This window comes from Cupressus sempervirens, chromosome 11 (genome assembly GCF_028749045.1).
Source record: "Cupressus sempervirens isolate cs-2001-9-10 chromosome 11, ASM2874904v1, whole genome shotgun sequence".
Classification (NCBI taxonomy): domain Eukaryota; kingdom Viridiplantae; phylum Streptophyta; class Pinopsida; order Cupressales; family Cupressaceae; genus Cupressus; species Cupressus sempervirens.
In genome coordinates, this window is record NC_143128.1 from 719,344,768 (window position 1) to 719,368,445 (window position 23,678).

The 23,678-nt window shown below is 34.6% G+C and overlaps 1 protein-coding gene across 2 annotated transcripts; it reads left to right on the plus strand.

The window, feature by feature from the left end:
• The first annotated feature begins 84 nt into the window (after positions 1-84).
• On the plus strand, positions 85-22,582 carry LOC149531688 (putative L-type lectin-domain containing receptor kinase S.5). 2 transcript variants are annotated; one of them, XM_089810937.1, is made up of 3 exons: positions 85-2,193; positions 3,566-3,692; positions 21,966-22,582. In XM_089810937.1, exons 1-3 carry the CDS (start codon positions 1,685-1,687, stop codon positions 22,206-22,208), a joined length of 879 nt encoding a protein of 292 aa, XP_089667063.1. In that variant the 5' UTR covers positions 85-1,684; the 3' UTR covers positions 22,209-22,582. The 2 variants fall into 2 exon arrangements, with proteins under 2 accessions (XP_089667063.1, XP_089667062.1); XM_089810936.1 differs by lacking the exon at positions 21,966-22,582 and adding an exon at positions 4,071-4,236 and having other exon boundaries at positions 3,566-3,972.
• Positions 22,583-23,678: the final 1,096 nt, after the last annotated feature.

The following is a 23,678-nucleotide window of genomic DNA, read 5'->3' on the forward strand; positions in this document are numbered from 1 at the left end:
TGACAAACAGATGAGGACAATGTCTTGTCTGAAAAATGGAGTATGAAAAGAGCGTGTGAAGGTTGTTGACGTACAGCATTGTGAGCAGTAAGAATTGTCTTCTCATCTTTAAACAATTTCGATCAGACAAATGCCCATCTCCATTATTTTATGCTGAGCAGATAAAAATCTCAGATTTAACCTTCGTTGAATCAGAAAGTTTCCACTGTAAAAAACCCTTCCAACGAGATTGTTTGAAACGTTGTTCTAGGGAAAAAAACTTATATAAATACTCAAGCTCACCAAGAAGTCTCTCGAGGCCCGGACACATAAATGATCTGATGGCTCATGAAAAATTTGAGATGGTCAAAGTCGGGCTTGAAACTTGACCGTGTGAAGGATCTTAGGACTTTGCTGCAGAGAATATTTGAAATACCATATATGCACAAGGGGCTAGCCCAAGAATTTTTGTATGGGTTGAATGCAAATCTAAGAAAAGATAGGAAGAAAATTCAATCCTAAAGGTTCAGTACAGTTCAGATGTAGAGAAAATTTTTACACTGCGGTTGCAGAGAGATTTCAAATCTCAGAACAGAAAGTTTTCTGGTAAGGCACAAATTCAAGATTCCTAGCAATTTTCTGGTAAGGCTCAAATTCAAAGCTTCAAAGCAAATTTTCTGGCAAGGCATGAATTCAAGCTTGGATGCAAATATAAAAATGTGACGGTCTAGGGAAAACCTCAATCTCAAGATTAGTTGAGCTGCAAAAGAGATTTAATAAGAGATACGGGCAGGAACTCAGAACAAGAAATTTCTTCTGAAGCTCAATGTGCATAAACAATTTGAATTAGTCTCGAAAAATCTTAAAGGTGTTTTCAGTGAGAAATATGTTGGGGCTGGCTAACCCCAACAATTTGTGCTGATGCTCTCTGTCTAGAGGTTCAGTAGAATTAGGCTCAGAGAATTCTTCCAACTTTAGAGAATCTCCAATAGAGAATTCTTTAAGTTCAGGGGCAGAGATTTTGAATTTGGATGGCAGGAGGTTTTGAAGAGCATATGTGCAGCCTTTAGCAAAAGTAATTTCTGCTGCTTTTACTTTTGAAGGTGTAAGAGAGTAAATTTCAGGAGCGGACAAGATTATCAAAGCTCCGTCAAATAACAGATTCTCGAACTCAGCTACAGAGAATATTTCCAGTTAGGGTAGGAATAGCTTGAAGACAGGGGGAAACATTAGCTATCTGGAGAGAAGATTTCCAGTAAGGGCATAAATAACTTGAAAACTAGGGCAAATCTCACCTGGACTGCTGCAATGAAGATTCCAGACTTCTTGAAGATAAGATTTTCAGTAAGACGCAGTAATCGCTGCCCAAGCAATTTCTCTCAATTTTATAATTGACGAGACTTACCGAGAAGATTTTTGAAATTCTGTCACTTGATAGATTTTCAAGTTCAGTTGCTAAGAAGATCCCCAATTAGAGATACAGCTAGGGCATAAAATATTTAAAATCTTTGGAGCCAAAATAAACATCTGCTTGAATTTCATGGGCACTTATGGTTAGAGTCTAGCTTTATGTCTGATTTTCTTGTTTGGATCAGAGGCCACGTCAAAGTTACCCTCCGTCGATTTCAGCTATCCAACGTTCGAATCCCCGGATGGCATTGAAACCCTAGGAAACGCTACATTCGAGAACTGCGTGCTACAACTAATGGCCGACGGGTTGGCTCATAGCATTGGAAGGGCCGTGTACTCTAAACCAATAAAGATCTGTGATCAAGCCACGGGACTCACGCTTTCCTTCGAGACTACTTTCACTCTCTCCATTAAAAGGCCTAAATTCAATGGCAGTGGCGACGGCCTGGCGTTTGGGCTTTTTTTGCACAAATTAATCCCAAACAATAGCGGTGGCGGCAACCTTGGCCTTTACAATTCAACTTCCAGTAAGAGCAATTATGGAGTGGCTGTTGAATTTGATCTGTACATGAATCCATTTGACCTGGATAACAATCATGCTGGCCTGGATATCAACAATGTTAGCTCTGCCTGCGTGTCGATGCTGAGAAATTACGGGATCAATCTAGGAGCTGAAAATGAAATCAATGTGAAGATCAAATATGATGGAGTTACAGGAAGACTGAATGTCTACGCCATTAATGCTTCTCTTGGAGATCCTAGCATCACAGATTTGGTCCTCTCCTGTCAGTTGAATATTTCCAGGTACATTTTCAACCCTTTTCACAATTTTTTCCCCTCTCATCCATTTTAATCTGTGAAAGGAGATGAAACTACAGATAGAGAAAATTTTAAGGTGGTATAAACAAAACCAGGTAGCCATATTGTATCACATTAGGTAGTTTTACCGGGTAGAAAAAAACTAGGTGGTTTTACATATAACATTCTTTAACAGCGTCTGAATCCCAATCTGAATGTAAGGTGGTACACAAGATTTGAGAGGTTGAATGTTTAAAGATATTGAATATTAAAAGAGAGCTGTTCTTTTTAAATGTTTTTCTTAAAAATAGAGGGGAAGAGATAGTTTGATCATAGATACTTCTTAATTACGGTTTTTAAAATAGTTCACAAAATAGCTGACTCGCTTTGAAGTTTTGAACATTAACTACCAGTAGATGAGACTTTTTGATATTTTTGTCAAAAATTGAAATCTTTACATTTTTTAGGGGCCCAAGTTATCCGTAGTGGCTGCTAGGTGTTTTCTCCTAGTGTTGATTTCATATTAATCTTTCATTACAATGATAGACAGAGAGTCCCTTCATTTTGATTGTAGAAGTTTAAGTTTTCTTAGTATTTTTTTGATTAAGATGAGTTAAACTATTATGAAATATTATTAGAATTTCATTTTATAGTTTTTGAGTAAAACTCATTGATCTATGTTTAAGGAGTAGTTTATAACGACTCATTTCATTCTTCACAATCACATGTTATAATTTATAAAACAATAAATATATACTCTTGCAAAAATAGATCACATGTTTCAACCATGATCACCATCATATCTCTAGTAATTGTAAAAAATAGTTTAACAAAAATTGTAACAAGTATCAATTTTTTAAGATTGAAATAATTACTAAAAATAAAATAATCTAAATATTGTTAGACAAATCTATGAATATAATATGGGAGATTATATTCTACATAGATCAATCAATCTACAATAACAACTTTATAGAGTTTTGAGAATCTTGATGAAAAGGATCACATCATTACAGTTGAACTATACTATATCATTTTTGCCATTTATCAAAAATAATATGATGACCAATTTTAGCATTCTTATTACAAAAATATATAATGATATTGTTGTTATAAAAAATATATTGTAATCTTTAATTTTGTCGATTCTCTATTCTAAATATTATTAAAAATAATAACTTAATATAAAAATATAATATTTGTTCTCTAAAAGTAAATTCATTTCTAGTTATTATACAAATAATAAATTCTTAAATATTTTAAGTATTTGTCATGTTTTTACAATCCAAGACAGCATTTGTTTCTTTCCTTACTATTAAAATCTGTACTGTTTTAAATTGGTTGTTATCTAAATCATATTTAATTTTTATACTTGTAGGTATATAGTTGGCGAAGAGGTATTTGTGGGATTTTCTGCTAGCACAGGTGACGACAGTGAGTACCATACAATTCACTCATGGACATTGAAGACGTGCTCTGGCGAATCCCAAAACAGAATAAATAAGGTGCTGGTAGCAACATTAATTGTTTCTTCATTTTCACTGGCACTCCTCCTGGCAATACTGTTGTACATAGTAAGGATAAAGAGGACAAAAATCCCATTAACACCAACCAGTGAGGACGGGAAATCAAACCCAGCATCCGACCTGAGCAAGGAAATAACAAAGGCCTACGATTGGGACGTGTTTCCAAAAAAATTCTCATACGAGGACCTCAATTGTGCCACTAACAACTTCGATCCCAAACAACTCCTCGGCGAAGGTGGATTTGGAGATGTCTACAAAGGTACAATTTTTATTATTATCAGTCCACTTTAAAAAGTGCATTAATTCCACGTGGACTAATGCATTTCCTCGCAAGGAACATACGATGCAGCGATTCAGAGCGGGCAGTGGCGGTGAAGCGATTCTCGCAGAGCTCGAGCTAGAGCGAGAGAGAGTACCTTTTGGAGGTTATAATAATCGGGGGCCTACGACACCGGAACCTGGTGCAGCTGCAAGGGTGGTGCCACGAAGGCGGAGAGCTACTCCTCGTCTACGACTACATGCCCAGCGGCAGTGTGGACCAGCTCCTCTACGACTCCTCCGTCCCACTGCAGTGGCCCCACCGCCTCAACATCTGTCGAGGCCTGGCGGCGGCGCTCCTCTACCTACACGAGGAGTGCGAGTACACAATGGTCCACCGTGATGTCAAGACCAGCAACATCATGGTCGACTCCCACTACTACGCCCGCCTCAGCGACTTCAGCCTCGCCCGCTTCCTCCACCTCTCCACCACCACCTCCGCCTCTCTCACCACTAGCATCGGCGGCGGCACTGTCGGCTACGTTGCACCAGAAAGATCCCTCACCGAAAAAGCCACCCTAGAGTCCGACGTCTTCAGCTACGGTGTCGTGCTCTTGGAGATCGCCTGCGGGTGCCGCCCGTTAGACGTCGCTGCCACCGACCTCGGCGATGCCGTTCTGGTGGAGGTCGTATGGAGGTTGGTGAAAGAGGAGAGGCTGTTGGAGGCGACTAATCCGGGGCTGGATGGTCGATTTGACCCGGACCAGATGGAGTGCATTCTGACCGTTGGATTGCTAAGATGAACAACAAAATCACTCGGTTGATGCAGGTTGTAAATGTTCTTCCATGTGGTAGTAGTAGATTTTACGACAGATTCTATGGCTTTCATCAACACAAGACATGTGTTGAACTTAAGAGTGAGCTTTTCTTTATCTTGTTAGAAACAATAGTCCACCAAGATAATTGAGAGGCGACGGACGAGGGGGTGGGGATGGCGTTCAATCAGTTATCCAAAAATTAAAACATTTATCAACTTTAAACAATCTTATCCATTCAACTAAAGTAGACGGCAACCATAACAAGATGCACATAGACAATTACACCAGATATGTTAACTAGGGAAACCCATGATCAGAGGGAAAACCCTAGTGGGAATGATGGACCCTATTAGGAGTCTATTACAACATTTAGTACATATGAGTCCCTGTTAGGAGACTTTGAATCCTTGTTAGAAGATTCCAAGCCTTTTAGGAATTGTGCCAACCCTATTAGAAGTTGTAGAAGATAGAAGGACCCACTGTCCAAACAACTTCTGGGTCAAGATCATTGAACTCACTGTCCAACTGATCTCCCAACTATTCCTTGTAGAATAATTGTATATATTGTACTTTAACTTCTTTCTATTAGAAATAATAGTCCACCAAGATAACTCAAAGGGGAGGGTGGGGTGGGGCGAATCATTTATCTAATAATTAAATCATTTATCTTTCTTATAACAAGACACACATAGACAATTACACCAGATATGTTAACTAGGGAAACCCTTGGTCAAAGGGAAAACCTTGGTGGGAATGATGTCCACAAGATGATGTACTAATATAAATATTCCTTGTTAGAGGATGGACCCTGTTAGGAGTCTATTACAATATTTAGTACATATGAGTCCCTATTAGGAGACTTTGAATCCTTTTTAGGAGATTCCAACCCTATTAGGAGTTATAGAAGACAGATGAATCCACTATCCAAACAACTTCTGAGGCAAGACAACTGAACTAACTGTCCAACTGATCTCTCAACTATCTTGCATAATAATTGTGTTTATTGTACTGTAAACTTCTTTCCTCTATCTTGTCAACCAGACCAATCACTGTTAGACCTTGTAGACTGGGTCACGAACCTTGGATCCAAGTATCAAACTTCTGATCATACAATAAAAGCTCAGCAATGAAGTTTCCTTCACTTATGCTTAGCTCAGCTTATCTTCGTATTCCACTCTTCAATAATTCGCATACATCCATACATTCTTATTTTTTATAAAGGAAAATGTCCTTCTTTTATACTGAATCCATAAAACAATTTCCTGAGTCGGTTGTTACACCTTCTTAATTAATTATTATAGGACCACATTAAGAACATGTTACACTTAGCGATAACATTAATATTCCTCCTTGTAACTTGAATAACTTTTTGTACACATAACATTATGATGAGTGAACTTAGCCATGCCATCACCAACATGTCTTGTTCACATCTATAACTTTGGCTTCTCAGAATAATAAATCTGCTAAGAGATTTAAAAAGTTTACCAAAACATGCCTTTGTAAAGTCTATCTCAGAACTATTTTTACTAAAACATGCATAACTTCTTCCAAACTTAATATCTTATGCTTCTAAGGTTAGCTGTATATACTAGACACTTAGTTATACCTCTCTTTAACCTCACTATTGAAAATGCTCGATGATCTATTCATATCAACTTGATCTTTCTGTTGTTCTTCTATCAGATAACACAAGAAATTGCTATGTTGACATCAATGACAAACACAATCATGAATGTAACATATCATCATGATAATGATCTACAATACTCCCCCATAAGAATATTATCAGAATTCATGCTTCCAACAATCTCCCCCTTTGGAATTGATGGCAACATAGATGAAAAACATCTAGTTCCAAAAATACCAACAAAAGACTGTTAACCTTTCTTTTCAAATCCTGTTCATCAATCATTCTCCCAAATTATTTTCTTCCAAACTATTAAACTTCTCCCGAACATGTTGCACTTGCTTGTTTTTCATGTTGAACTTCTCTCCCATTGACATCAATTTCAAAGGTTTCAAAAACCATCAAAACTCTAATACAACAAATTCTTACTTAGCTCAAGTGTCCAAAGACACTCTTCAAAAACAACATCCAATAAGAGTCCTTGATGACTCTATCCATCATAGATACTCCCCTATCCAGGAAGCATCAACATTCAGTCCATACAAAAATAATGCTCTATTACACTGGATTGATGCACTTTTTTCATATCTACTCTGATGTAGGAAGGGGCGTAACCCCTAGCATACCTCACAAATACTTAAAAGTCTCTTTGGGAAGAGGCTTAGTGAAAATATCTGCAATCTGCTCTTTTATGCTTACATACTCCAATCTAATTTCCTTTTCTGCAAATTTCTCTCTCAAGATTTGATACTTGATAGAAATGTGTTTTATCTTAGAATGCAACACTAGATTCTTTGACATATTTACTGTGCTTGTGTTGCCATAGTATATGACAACAGGTTCACTAAATTCTATCCTTATATTCTTCAGCATCTACTTCATCCAAACAACTTGATTACAATTGTTTGATATTGTAACATATTATGCTTATGTTATACTTTGTGAGGTACAATCCTTCTTCTTGCTTAGCCAAGAAACCAATCTTCCTCCAAGAAAGAAGGCTCTGCCACCAGTGCTCTTTCTGTCATTCATACTACCTATCCAATCTGCATTGGTGTAAGCATATAGAGTGAAATCATTAGATTTATCATAACATAGTCCAAACTCTAGCATTCCTTTTAGGTATCTAAATATTCTTTTGATTGTTGCATAATGTGCTTCTTTGGGATCAGCTTGAAATCTTACGACAATTCCAACTGCATTTGCTATATCCGACCTTGTGCGAATCAAATATTGCAATCCTCCGATCATAGATCTATACTTCTTTTTCTCAATAGTAGGTGTCTCATACTTTGTAGATAACTTATGTCCAATTACCATAGGTGTTTCAATGGGTTTACATGTTTCCAAACCAAACCTTTTCGATAAATCTTTCAAATTCTTAGTCTAAGAAATAAAGATTCCTTCTTCGTCCTGCACAATTTGTAATCTTAGAAAATATTTCATCTGTCCTATCATGCTCATTTCAAATTTCTTCTTCATTTCTTCTGCAAACATGTCACTTTCATCATCATTTTCTCCAAATATGATATCATCAATTTCTTTCCAATAGAGATTACTATCTGTCATACCTTTGCTATATCTGAGCTTTGTCAAATTCTTGTCCAACCTTGCATACCAAGTTCTAGGTGCTTTCTTTAAGCCATACAATGCTTTCTTTAGTCTGCATACTATGTCCTTGTCATCTATCAAGGGACAACCTTCAAGCTATTCTATGCATGCCTCTTCTTCAAGTTCTCCATTTAGAAATGTTGACTTGACATCCATCTGATATTCTTTGAATTTCTTAAGTGTTGCATAAGCTAATAATAACCTTACTGCTTCTATTCTTGTCATAGGAGCATAAGTATCATCATAGTATATTCCTTCTTGCTATGAGTAACCTTTGCATACCAATCATGCTTTGTTCCTTACAACTTTTCCTTGTTCATTCATCTTGTTTCTGAATACCCATTTAGTTCCTATCACATTCTTGTTTGTTGGTCTAGGGACCAATTCCCATGTCTCATTCTTTATTATCTGATCCAATTCCTCTTTCGTACACTCCTTTGTCAAGATCACATCAGCTTTCAAGGCATATTGATATACTTCCTCCACACTTTCCAATTTCACAAAACTTATTTCATCTTGAATTCCAAATCTCAAACCATTCAGGTACATTGCAACTTTCCTGACCTCATCATCAACATGTCCAAATCTAATTTCTAATCTATAGAATTCCTCAGTATAGTCCTTCACAATCATGTTCTTTTGTCTTAAATTTTGCATCTTTCTCAACAAGATAACTTGGTAATCAGCAAGAAGGAACTTCTTCTTCATCTTGTCACCAATTTCAACCAAGTCCTAATCTTCTCTTTCCCTCTTCTTTCTCTATTAGTTTACGAATGCTCCCACCATAGTGAAGCATGACCTTTTAACCTAGTGACTACAATCTTCCCCTTTCCATTATCAAGAGTGCCTTCAAACTCAGAGAAATTTTCCATAAAGATCCAATTCAACACAACTTTGGTGTCCAATTTTCTATAATAAGGAACAACTTCCACATAAGGCTTTGAATGTGCCCTAGACAATACTCTCAATAATATTTCCTCATCTTGATCTTCCTTGGGTTCTAGATTAGGGTTTGTTATTATTACTTCATCATCACTCGCATCATCAAGATACGGTCCTCTCCTCTAGGTTGTCTCCACTGCAAGGCCCTACCTGAAGATCCTTGGAACAATGATTCAATACAAGCCAAGATTATTTTTTAACAAGTATGAATGCACAAGACAACATAATACATGGATCACAAAGATCACAACAAAAGACTGCACCAAAAATCCCAACAACCAACAAATCTCCAAATGCAACAACCTAATTGACATGGCCAAATAGAAGAACGAAAGCCAAAGATGATATTACAACACAAAATATGTGATCTTTCAAATCATGGAACCACAAGAAATCCTAAAGGGTACTCAAAAGCCCAAATTTCATTCTCCAAAAAATAGCGGAGAGGCCCCCTATTTTTCATGCAAGAGAATAACAACTGACAGTCTCGTGCAAGGAAGTACCTCTTTGTAATGCCCCGCCAAGGGATCCAAAGAATTAACCTAGAATTTCACTAAGATTGGTAACATTTTTTTTTTTTTTTACATGAAAGTAAATACCATACATAACTTATTCACAATAATGGAAGCAATAGCAATGCCCATCTGAAAAGTAAACATAACATACATAACAAATTACATTCTTTAAGATCCCTTAATATTGAATTACATACATGAATCCATCTAGTACAACAACCACATAAAATAATAATTATAAGTCCAATGTTCATACATTACATTTCCAAATGTTCAATCATCCACTATACATGTCATAGGGTATGAAGGCTTAAAAGAATATACATATGTGAAATAAGGTACATCATCCTATTCTAATCCATGATACATCAAAGTAGAGATAATCACATGATACATCATCATAAAAGACATATACATCCATCATAAGATCAAACATAAGTAACTAAGTGCACGGTTCCTCCCAACCGTTAATAGCATTATTAGATCATCGTGGGCCCTAGCCATCCCTCCGTGCATAACATCCCAAATCACCGAAGAGATCATCGATATTAACATAGTAGGAATGTCACTCCTAACATATACAACATCATATGTAGAAATTAATCTAACATGCAAATATAAGCATAAGATAACATCATCTAACATATGTTAATCATCAATGAAAGGATACATATCCACCATCACGAAGGATGCATCAGCCACGATGTCTCAATGAATCTCAAATGATAAGAGTGAAAAATACACTACCACCTAACCGTGTGGTACCTAAGTGGTCCACTCCCACCGTGCTGAGGAGATAATCTCAAGTCCCAAATAGGCTATCCATAACACATAGCACAAATCTCTATAGTCAAAAAATCCTAAAAGTATACTAACTCAAAGGTTTCAATCACAAAACTAACATCTAATCCCAGAGGCACACAATGACATGTAGGAACCTACTATGCAAGCAAAAAAGTGTCGTCACAATTATCACATACAAGTTACCCTGGCAGTTAGCTAAATTCCATGGGTCCATACTGATTTCATGCGGCCACTAGTACCCTCTCATACTGATGAGGCATACTATGGAATACAAGGTCGCAACCATGCGTCTCACTACTCCCATCCTAGCCTGTACAAGCACTCAAGGTATGGGCGAGAACAAAACACTTATCTTTTTAGGTTCATTTTGTTAGTATTAGGTGTGAATGTTATCACTTATTAATCCAACTTACAATGAGTTACCCTAGAAGCCTCTTAGGGCCCCAGCTCCCATTGCAAGCCACTTCCCGTCACTACATGCAGATATCCTACCCTAATGCTCATGGACTCATAAATCTCAAAATCACAAAATATAATCCATAAAATCATCAAATATGCATAAAAGCATCAAATCTCCATGAGCAAACATCCATAGAAAATTATGAACACAATAGCTCTCTATTGGTAACTGAAGTATCACTGATAATCAAAGTATCCAATGGTTCTCAATAACCAAAATATATATCTCAATCATACTGATCGAAGACTCCAAAAATGGTTGAGTCAAACATGTCACAACATGACATCATCAAGAATAAATCCACATCTCAGTCCCATCATGGCGACTAGAAAATAATCAAGGATATCTGATCGATAACTCAAAAATGATTAGCTCAAGTGTCTCACACACATACATCTCAGCTTCACACATGAAGACTGATGAACAAATACAAACAGTAAATACAAACATTTCATAGAGCATACAATCACATTACCATTGTTGGGCTTATAAAGATCGAGACCAAATAAGATCAACATGCCAACACATCTCATAACCCCCGAGCCTCTGGTAACAACCTAGGACTAGTCAACACTAGTTAACCCAAAACCCAAAACAAGAAGCATATAGAATACACGATGCAAACACATGTTTTGGTTTTGCTAAGTTTTCAAATTTGAATTTAAAAGTCTCAGTTTACGTATTCCCAAATTATATTAAGTGGAGAAAGTTCACGTTTTTCCTAACCCATGTATTTGTTTGATAGATAAAAGTTTCTCTTCAAAACTATTAGACTCCATTTGCTAATTGTACTAATAATATTTTGTCTATATAAACGTTGTTTGAAAAAGATCCCTATCACAAACCAATAAGACTCATTGTAGATTTTAACATGAATAATCTCCAAATTCTTAACATTATCATCTTCATTAAACAACTCTAAAAGTATTTAATATATATTAAATAGTATTCAATATACATTATAAAAATTCCACTATATAAACTATATTAAAATCTCTTTTCTTTTAATTTCTCTCATTTAAAAATCCATTTACTTAGATTGACTAATAATTAATTACACTTCTTCTACTATTAACTAATCTTAATTAAATTTGATTTAATTAGATTAGATAATAAATCATATAAAACTAATGCATATTAATAAGATTCTAATAAGGGAAGATTGCAATAATATCTTTAACCCATTCCATGCTTTGGTATATTATTTTTTTGTGAAGTTTTAGCATAAAGAACTCTTGGTTATGGGAAATGAAGAAATATTTGTCCTTGAATAAAATAGTCTCAATACGATGGCCATATTTCCCTAATGAACTTTTGGATCGGGCTGAAATTGAAATATGTTGGAGAGGGCCAAGTTGTGCCAATTCTGACTAGAGCGATCGAATAAATTTGAACACAATAAAAAGTTATGAATGGCTGAGTTCGGGTCTATCCAAGGGGCAGCGACAGGGCAGTTGTGATGAATTAAAAATTTCCTCTTAAAATAATTGTTCTCTAAATTTAACTATAAAAGGGTTTATTCATACGCATCCAAAAATATAATTGATAGAAAGATTACATCTAATCATTCAAATTTTCACCATAAAATTTCTATTTTAATTCCAAATCTTGTCTTTCTAATTTAATATAAATTTGAACCCAAATCCGATTCATATCTAATTATTTCTCCCTAATTGGATCTAGGGTTTTTCTATTGTTTTCTTCTCAACCAAATAGCATATCTAGATTCCAATTTCAAATTACAGATTCAATCATAGAGAAGTTTCAGACACAAACACAATGAAGACAGGAATGCATGATGCGAAAATAGCATAAGTAAAATCACAAGAATCTACCTGAATTCTGATGCTAATTCGCTCTTCCTCAGAAAACCCGCAGAGCAAGCTCCCTTCTTCAGAGTTCTTGAGTCCTCTAATGCTCCAATTGCTCTCCACGCTATCTCTAAGCTTCTATGAATGCTTAAATACAAAGAGCTCTCAAGAAACTTTTGGAATGCTTCTTGAAACAGTTGGAAGGTGTCACCAACTAAGCATGGGTCTTTTCCAACATTTTTGATGAGTCATAGAGTTGTAGACACTTTGTGCTTAATTGATGCACTAACCTTCGTGTTGTTGACACATGTTAATTCCCATGCAAGCTTATAACTCCAATAATTTATATTTAAATTTTATAACTTTTATTTTAATTTTTTATAACTTTTATTATTATTATTTTATTTACTACTTTATTATTATTTTATAATTATTATTAATTTTAATTTCTAGTTTTCTTTTATTTAATTCCTTTCCTCAATAATTCACATTTAATTAATTACAATCAAAATATCAAAGATCATGATATTTTATTAATTTTCTCAAATAAATAATTTATTAATTAAATCTATTTATTAAGACTTAATTAATGGAAAATTCACCATAGACCTCCAAGATAAAATATGAAAACCCATCATAGAACAAATCATACAAAATAAATCTAAAGGGTTAAAAATTACGAAATATGTCATCTGACACATTTGGTGGGTATTCAACTTTGATATTTGTCCTAACTCACTAGGACAAATGGTTTTTAGGTTTGGGATTTGGACTTGAGAATTTATCTCCCTTCTCTTATCATTGAGATAGTATAATAGGGTACGCTCATCCTGGCAATTCAGGGAAGTCGATACCTGGTACCTGCAACTTGCAAAAAAACCATGCATGTACATACAATATATAATGCTAAGCTAAATAGACAATAGCAGGAAGTGGTGCATCGTGTAGATCCCGACTAAGCAGGTGACTACAACTCCCTTCCTTAACCACATCAGAAACACCATACAATAAGAAAACACACACACCATACACATGCAAGTATGGGGTAAGTAACCATAATAAAACACATGAGATAATAAACCATCTAACTAATCATCATTAATAACTGAAAACAATGTAATGATCATCATACATACATGAAATGTAAAATCTAAATGATCTCATCATATATCAACTGAATCCCTATCATAATATCTGATAGTGTTAAAACAACACCACTAAACCATCAACATAAAACTAGTCTACATAGTCTGATAATAATAGCAAAAATAAGTCTAGAAAAGATGTGAACGAGGGTAGGCACTACACTCTTTGCATGAGAGAGTACATTGAGCCACACAAGGAAACACCATCTTGCATGAGGACATTCTTGATCTAGCAGCCAAAACACCCAAACTAGTGTGGGGTTTCATGTGAGGATTCACCACAAGCCGCATGACGAAACCCAACACACCACAAGACCATTTGTATTCACACACAAGAAAGTACAATTCTGCTCGAGGATACAAATTAGTAAGCTAGAAATATAAAGGTAAAAAGATAGGAAATAAATTTTCTCCACACCGGGGAGTACCAAATGCACATACATCAAGGAAACAACAAGATAACATGAAACAAGAAAGAGGAACATCTATCCATCTAAACCATAGTAGTAAAAGAATGTACTGAAAGAAACATCATAATGTAGAAAAATAACATCACAATAACTGAACAACCAAACTAAGTACACGGTTCCTCCCAACCATTAATAGTGTCATAAGACCATCATGGATCCTAGCCATCCCCCATGTGTAACATCCCAAACCACTAACCAAATTGTTAGAGCTATCTTATGAGGACGTCACTACTAAAATGTGCACTAGTAAATTTAGCCCTAAATTTTGATGAGAAAAGGTCAAAATTCTGACCAAAATTGGTCAAATAGACAACTAAACCTGTCATCGATCTTTTTTAGTCATTTTTTCATCACAATAACTATGCGTCAAAATTTTGACTCAAAAAAGGTCAACTTACCGATATGATTAAAGAGAACAAATTTTCACAATCCATTCTATTGTACTGATATGTTTCTGGATTCGATTGTGTTAAGATTTTTACCGATATGAGTTTCGTCAATTTCCTTAGTCCAGTCTAAACTCTTATTTCCTCATTTGCATCCATTGCTGGTCAAAATTTTGACGTACACCCCTTGACTTTTTTGACTGTAAAGCCAAACATTCAACGGCAAAAAAGACCAATTGTTGTCAAAATTGTGACCAAGATCCCTTTCAACTTGCATCAAAATTGTGACCAAGATCCCTTTCAACTTGCATCAAAATTGCAACCAAGACCCCTTAATTTTCTATGGCGCTACCATATATGCAACAGCAAAGGGAAGACATGTTGGTAAAAATTGAGATCAATGCTTGCTAGAAATTTAAATGAGCTGTGCTAATTATTTGAAAAGCTTTGCTCTCATAAGAGCCTTCTAAACTATATAAAATTGGATTCTAAAGCATAATTGCTCGATGTGAGACTTAGGGTATCATGCACATTTCTACCTCCACACCATTGTTTCGTTCATATCACATGATTTATTTCATACAAAATAATGGGAAGGAGGAAGAAATGTGCACGATATCCTGAGTCTCCACTGAGCAATTGTGCTTTAGAATCAAATTTTGTGCAATTTAAAAGGCTCCTGTGAGAGCAAAGCCTTTGCAGTAATTGGCACAGCCCATCTAAATTTTGGTTCTTGAGACACTATTGCTTGTGAAGACTACAAGGAAAAATAAAATTAGGAAAGAATTATTTATCAGGAATGAAAGCCAATAACACTAACTAATCTCTATTTTTCAAACAGATAAATGTGAGAAAAAAACTTACAGTCCCAATCGCATCATTATAAGAGAGCATATATAACTATAACCCCTTATTTGGCTGCTTATTTATCAATTCCTTGGCAAGAGCATCCAGGACATAATATTAAAATGCAATCAATCACTGAGCCTATTTCTAGCAATTGAATTGTACTATAGAAACAAAAATTGCCTTAAAATTGACACCTCACCAGTTGTAGTTCATTTGCATCCATAATGGCTTCACAAAAGTTGAAAGCTTACCATTTGTCAACTCATAGTTCAGCTACATCAATAAAAGTAAAGTTATTTGAATGTTGAAAAAATGTGAAACTTCCACTTAATAGCTAGAAAAGCCATAATTCCTCAGTATACATCATCTTTGATGGAATGTTCATAAGTGAATGATTTTCTCTAAAAGCTCAAACTTATGCACAAAGAAGCACCATGCTCTTGAAGATATATATAGGTTACAATTAGACTAATATATCAAAAGGAGAATGGTGAGGGCAAGAGACTATCATCAATATTGATTATGGAGTTGCAGATAGGTAAGTGATAAACATAAAAAGGTAGTACAAGGCACCATTTGCCATGTTATAATATGATGAACTACCTTGGAGCTGGTTCTAAACCTTGATTGCTTAATGTTGGATTTGATCCAACGGTACCATTATCTAGAGGAGGTCCCACACCCCACTTTCCTACTAATTTTGAAGGCTCAATGACATAAACTCCTCCATCAATCATTCCAAGAGCAAACTAATTTGAGTCAGATGGATGTGATGCAATTACTAGAGGATAGACACTACATGAATAATCAAAGGATACATTTTGAGTTAAATCATAAAATACGAGAAGGTTGTTGCATGAATATATCGCACTTGAAATGGGAGCAGATAGAGAATCATGAGGTGTCCATTACAATACAAAAAAATGTGATATCAGTTTACACTCATATAGAGAAGGTATCTTATATTATTATCACTTACTAAATTTGAATTCTAAATTGCTGACAAAGACTTACATAATGCAAACAGTCAAACTTAGAAGCATCATAAATAGCAAGATGGCTCTCGTGAACAACCAACAAGTGAACTTGATCATTATGGAACTGTACTCTTATATCCCCAACTGGTGGTGATGATATTCCTGTCTGCACTTGTAAAAAATTTGATTTTTGCTTCTCCCATCTATCAATGCTTCAGAAATAGAGCTGCCAAAACATTGGCCAAACATTTAGTAATTTGAATCTATAAACATGTGAATGTACAAAATGAGATGGTAATGGATATACAAAATGAAGACAAACCTAGGCATTGGCCCCAAAAGATACCAATACATTCAAAGTGTGTAAAATGCCAAGCCTGTAATTTTCTTTTGGTGGTTTAAGCTTCATTTTTACCTGGTTAGTTTAAACAAGTTTTGAAAAGATACAAGTTAGAATGTCATCATATTGAATGACTCCAAATACTCTTCCTATAAAATAAACACCAAAACAAAATGAATAGAATGAGGGCAGTTCACTTTGACCATGTATAACATTTTTGCATTGACTTTGCAATTCATATTTTAGAATACATAATCTAGACAGTGAATTAGTGAAAAAGAGAACTGCCATGATGTATCATTTAGTATAGTGATCTTGAAAAGAAACAAAAATTCATGCTAGATCATAAATATAATTTCGGAGATACCTGCAATCAAGTCTAGAAGCTTTCCAATTTAAGATACAAATTAAGACTTTTTCATATGAGTGTGGTCAGGTTTATAATAGATAGGACAAGATAATGAGCTAGAAAAGAGAAAAGTTATGATGATAGATAAAGCTATGATTTCTAATTCTGAGTTTACAAAAATACACAATCAACTCAAAAAATTAAAATTTAGAGTGAATAAAGATTATTTTTATAAGTAGTTTACTTAGTGTACACTATTTTTCTCAAAATTTAATGAATTTCAAAGATTTTGATATGACTTCATAAATCTCTTTTGCATCAATATTTATGACTTATTAACAAGACATTATGGAAATGGTGCATATCCATTACCTATCATGATCAAGATAGGAAGTTAGAGAACACGAAAGTTGTGATGGTAGATCATAGAACATGATCTAAAATATTGATAGGAAAAAATGATAAAAATAATTGAATCTGAAAACAAATTAGGCAGTCTTAATTTCTTGGTCTATAACAAAGATTTTCAAAGTGTTCAAACACCCATCAATATAATGAATTAAAATAATAATAATAATCCTAACGATGGATTGTAAGAACATGGATCATACTCTATAACACATTATTGAAACAATGATCTAGAAAAGACAAGGTGATAATGGATCATAGAAAATGTTGACATGCAAGGAAGGAGGAGTGTGATATCCTGTATATCTCTTGAAGAAGTGACTATGACTGTCTTGCCTCATCCAAAAGTCACACCATATAAAATAAGCATACATATATGTACATAAGCATAATCTTTTAGTTGGGTTGGCTTTACACCAAATCATACTTATTCATAAGCAATGTGTTCAAGTGTGATATTGAATTAGAACTCTAACCAACATATAAAGCATGATCCAAGGTATTGAAGTCATGATATTGAATAAATATGAATCAAACTACACTTTTAACGATGCATTTAAAAAACATACTACGATCAATGTACGATGCAAAATAAGTTCTAAGCATCATAAGAAATCCCAACTAGTACATTAAGGATAGAGATACTTCTCACTATTAATAATTCAATTGATGCATTAATTAAATCAAGACCTTATAGAACCTTTTAGGAACTTATCAAGTAGATAGATGTCTTATAGATTGAAATTCTTAAAGCTAAACATATAATTAAATACACCCTCACAATTCCTTCATTGATTCAGTCTCATGTGTTATTTGTTAAGATAAATCTTATATTCCAAAATGTCCCAAATTACTTATACTAATACAGGGGTATTATAGGTCATTATACATTTCCTCACATTCTAGTTGACATTGGCATCTCCAATGCTCTCCTTTGGGAGAAAGTTCTCATGGTATGGGATAGGTCATGGGCTCAACTACTAGATTATGAGGACCTCCCCTTTTGGAGTCATCAATGCTTTTCCATAAGATATTTGGTTATAGATTATCTTTCTACATGTCAAAGAGGCGTTGTCACTTTTTGGAGGGACACAAATGATAATTATTTGACTATTTGTGCATCTAACTCTTCCTCTAATGACTCTCCATAGGGTAATGATGACTCCTCCCAATGTTATGGTTCTGTTGAACTAGCCTTTTGTGGCCTAATGGATTTGACCGCACCTCTTGTTGTCGATGTGGTCCAATCTAGCCACATGCAACCTTCTCTAAATGTTGTTGCTCCTAATTCGCAACAAGGCTTGACTGTTGAGATAAAACATTGTCAATATCTAGAAATGATTGTTGTTGATTCTCTCTCGAAATGGGTTCTTCCACATTCCTCTTGTAGTTGGGACCCTACTGAACTTAAGGCTTGAAATTATCCAAAGGTGGAAAAAAATCAATATGTAGACTCTCACTCACCTCCCAAATGGTGGGTGAGTTTTCTACCTATTATTGATGTGGACTAGAAATTGCGCACTAGTTTGTTTCTAACGATCTTTCTCAACTTTTTTGTACATGTTGGAATATTTAGGAAATGAAAGATGTTGAGGCAGGGGGTAAATGTGTATCCAATTAAAATGTGGGGAGCCAATCATATAGGTGGGGTTGTTAATGCATTCCCCAGCAGCAACCCACTTAGCACAATCATCATTTTCATCAATGCATTCATCAGAAGTGCCCATTTTAATGAAGTCATATGCCTTCACATGTATCCATTTTGTAGCAGATCACTTCTCTCCTTCTATAATAGGACAACTTCCATGTAGACTGTTTTCATCAACTATCCCATTTGGCAGAAGACTGAAGAACAGAATAGCATCACCTTTTCTTGGCTTCACTATATTAAAAAACCAACATGAATTTCATTTTTCATTTGTACTACAATCATCTCACAGATCATTTTAGTTGCCTCATCCTAACCCTTATAAGGTTTCATGGCTAAATAAGGAGCAGCAGATCATAGTAAATGAACAAATTCATGTTCAATTTCAAATAGGGGAGTACAAAGACAAGTTTGTCTATGATGTTGCAAAAATGGATGCTTGTCACTTATTGTTAAGTAGGCCCTAGAAATTTGATTTCTATTCTAAGCATGATGGAAGGAGCAATGTTTACATCATCTCCAAAAATGGGAAGGAATACACCATGAGACGACTGCTAGAAGATAGGAAGGAGATCCAACATGCATCTAGTGTGATGATGGTTGGAGAGAAGGAATTTTTTGAAGACCCTCAAGGTGAATAACACCTGTTGCTTTGCCATAGTAGTAAAGCCAAAACTTGGAGAAAAAGGAAAGGAGTTAGGTTTGTGAACCAAGTAGGAGTTAGTACATATTTCATTGTCTTACCAAACTAATAAACCTCCAGGGTGAACCGAAAGGGAGTTTAAGCCCTACAATTCTATGCCCTCGACAATCTAGATAGTTTAGCTCAAGGGTGCCCATTTCCTTATAGGTAGATGCAAAGGATGGTCTGGGAACAAAGGATGGTCTGGCCGAGAAACTTGCCTACATGCTAGAGTGGGGTCAGCCCAAGATATTTTGGAATCTTCAAGAACCTAGTAGAGGGTATCTGGAAAGGTAAAAATAAACAAGTATTTTTACAGCTACAAAGGAGGAATCGAGAGCATTATAAATAATGAAGAAGAAACTTAAATCCATACGGCTTCACCTCTATTTACAATTTGACCTTTATGCATGTGAAATATGACAATATACAAAATTTTGAGTCACATTTTCACTTAAAAAAGAACACCAAATATACCTTTGGTACAATATCTTCTTCAGATTCTTTAGAACTGCAAGCTCCTATGCAGAAAAAAGATGAGATGTACTAAGTAATTTTTGATGGCCAATATTTAAACAAATCAACTATCAAAAAAACAATTTATGAAATTCAGTTTCTTTATTATGTACTGAAGACTTGGCTTAACCATGGAGTATCTCATCAGAAGACTCGTCCTCACTTGATTCTTCTTTACCATTTTTTAAAGCTATAGTTGACCCATTCTTCACTACAACTGAGTTATTCTTTCCCAAAGTACTTGGTTTTTTATGTGTTTCATGTAATGCACTTTGAATAATATTAAACACAAATTTCTTATCTCTCTTTCAAAAAGTACAAAAAAAAATTATAAAATGAAAAATGTCATGATAGTATAGCAATATTTAAAGATAAAAAACAAATATCTATTAATGTTATGCTAGAAAAGTACAATGAATGTCTTCATCATTTAGAGAGCACCAATTTTTTTGTTTGATTTTCAATTTGAAATAAGGCATTTCAATTAACCATTTGTTCACTATTGAAAATCAAAATTCCATAAGCTTGTGATTCCACTAGAATATGATTTTTTCTACAGATAATTATCCACAACAAAATGACTAACCTCCTTAGAAGAAGAATCCTCATGCTAGAATCTTTTGTTGGTAGCTTCTTTAAGATGGCAAGATTTTTTCTTATAGGATGCTTCACCTTTATCAATAGAGCATTAACACAAAAATGAGTACCATAAAGTCAAAACATATGTTATACTATCAATATGATACCAAAAAGCAACAAAATAACTGGCATTTTTCAGATCTGGTAGTTTTTTCAACATAAATAGTTAGATATGTTATTGAATCCAAACTCAACCCTTTGGGAGTGATCATGACTTTCCAAGTCATCAAAGGTTAATTAGTATCTGCTTACCATTACAACAAGTTGACAACTATAAACTTCCGACAACATTCCATACATTTTTTTGGCCCTAATTCATAGTTGTCAAATTATTTTTGTAAAAAGAGAAGCAGTCAGTCTGTTCAGCAAGAGAAGAGAGTTAACTGATTTACTTCATTTCTTTACATTATTTATAAAGATTGTAACTTCCAGACATATATGAGATTTTTAATTTATTAAGCTTTAATTTTGTTGCTTTATGTGAACTCTACTTTGCAGATTTTAAAATATGATAATAAAAGCATTAAAATTTGATATGTGCTTCAATTTTTTAGTGAAGGTTTCAATACTTACCTCATAGCTGTTGGAGGCTTTGGAGGTCTTTGAGCTCCCATTTCTATCTTTTTCTATTTTAAACCTTACGAAGACAGTACAAATGTATACACTTCAGAGAAGTTGATGGATGTCATCTGAATTATCAAATTCCTATTAAAATGGAGTTCAATTTATTACGATATAGGGTAGTTGACTTCATGTGAAAAATGAATCTATGATGACAATAAAATACTTAAGAAGAATTCATTACAGGCACTAATATAAGAAAGACAATAAAATTATAAAGTATAAATCTCATATCTTCTACAAATTATACTTACTAAATAATGCAGAGACAATTCTTCTATAAATTGGGCTTTACACAGAGCAAGCTTTTGAATAAAAGAAATCACTACATGTTAGGCTTAAGGATTGAGTTTTGTGTCAATTATTGGTGCAGGAGCACCAAGGTCATTCTATGAAGACACACAAACACACCATGAAGATCAGGGGAGTGAGTAGGACAAGGAGATATCCAAGCAATTCAAATGGACAGGAATTAAAAGTTATAATGGTTTTCATGACCAAACAATGTAATCAAATGTGTTTATTTTGTAATGTCCTCAAGGGACTAAAAGTCATTTGTAATGTCCTTAAAGTACTAAGAGTTTTTTTGTATTGTACTAATGTTGTCCAAACCTAAGTCATGTTTACAAGAAGTTTAGGTTGAGCATGGGATAGGTCTAGTACCTTAAGCAACATTTAGATAAGGGTTGATTATTCAAATAAAGCTATTTTTGACATTTGAAATTCAAATATTTAAAAAAAACAATAGCTATTTAGAAATTTGGAGGGAAAGGGTAGTTTACTGGTTTTTAGCCTTAACCAATCAACTCAACATCAAATTTTGGTTGATATAGTTATAGGTAGTTCTATTTTAGCAAGGGAAATGTATTGTGTAGGCAGAGAAGCCTGGGAAATGCACATACTGATAAAAGACAATAACATAGCATATCTTTTTTCTGCAAAACTAGCACTGGATCTCTGCAAATTAATGTGATTGTCCATTTTGGGAAAGAGGAAGGTGTATTAGAAGTTTATTTTCATTCTTTGCTTACCCTGAATGTATTTGATATACTCTATGCTAAGAGTTTAGATGTTTTGTATAACTCATACTCTTCATTTTTTGTGTATCTCTGCAACAATCCTAGTTTCCTTTAAGATGTGACCATCCCATGAAATCTAAAGGGACCTAACTTCATGGGATGTGCCAATCTAACATGTATAATAGTCTTCTAACTTTTATATGCAGAGAGGAGTTTAGATGTTGATTGTACTTCACGAAACAGTGATGAGAAACTAATGAATTGACAGGTACAATATAAAAATGAGCATTTGGCTAGAATGAGAGGGGTTTCTAAGTGTTTGGATCGTCTTATGTTACTCCATTTATGGTGAATCAAAAATCTTTTAGGCCAGGAAGTGTGTAGAAATAAGACATTGAAGAAACCCCAAGGAACAAGGGCTTGAAGCCTCAAATTGGAGGTTTTGGGGTTACAGAGTCTTTGAGGCTAATTTCTCATAGAGTTATTCATTTTTTGTCATTTCATGACTGTTTTGATGATGTGGAGTGATAAGGATACAAATAGAGTGTAGTTGCTTTGTAAGCTCATGGTTTTTAAGTCATTTTGAAGGCCACTATGTTGGAATAGTCAGACCAGAGGAGTGTATGGTAAGGTTGGAATATGTTTTAGTACTTCAAAAAGGGTGTCCATAAATGCTATTACCTTGTCAATTGATGTGGGAAAATGTCAAGTTATTTAGGCTTTTATGCTGCTGTAGGGCTGCTAGTTTTGCACCATCGATTATGTACAAATAAATATAAGCCTGAGATTTAATATAGAATATATACAAAAGCCAATATAACTCCTATTAATTTAATAAATATACCTACCCATTAGTGATATATTCCATACTCCAGAGCATTCCATGGAAATCATACTTCATAGACAATATTAATATGGACTTCCATTTAAGTTATGTTAAATATTTGATAAACGACTTGGCATCAGTAATGCCTACCCAAAAATGGAAAAATTCTAAAATTCAGTCATAGGCCTACCCCTGCTAGCCATATGGAGGGGAAAATGGAGGAAAGCATTAAATCACTTTA

Excerpts from the sequence above, each read along its gene's own strand:
- LOC149531688 (XM_089810936.1), top strand. The coding sequence starts at position 1,685 with ATGGCCGACGGGTTGGCTCATAGCATTGGAAGGGCCGTGTACTCTAAA. Across the intron at positions 2,194-3,565 it reads TGTCAGTTGAATATTTCCAG|GTATATAGTTGGCGAAGAGG; the intron begins GTACATTTTCAA and ends TTATACTTGTAG. Across the intron at positions 3,973-4,070 it reads ATTTGGAGATGTCTACAAAG|AGCGGGCAGTGGCGGTGAAG; the intron begins GTACAATTTTTA and ends GCAGCGATTCAG.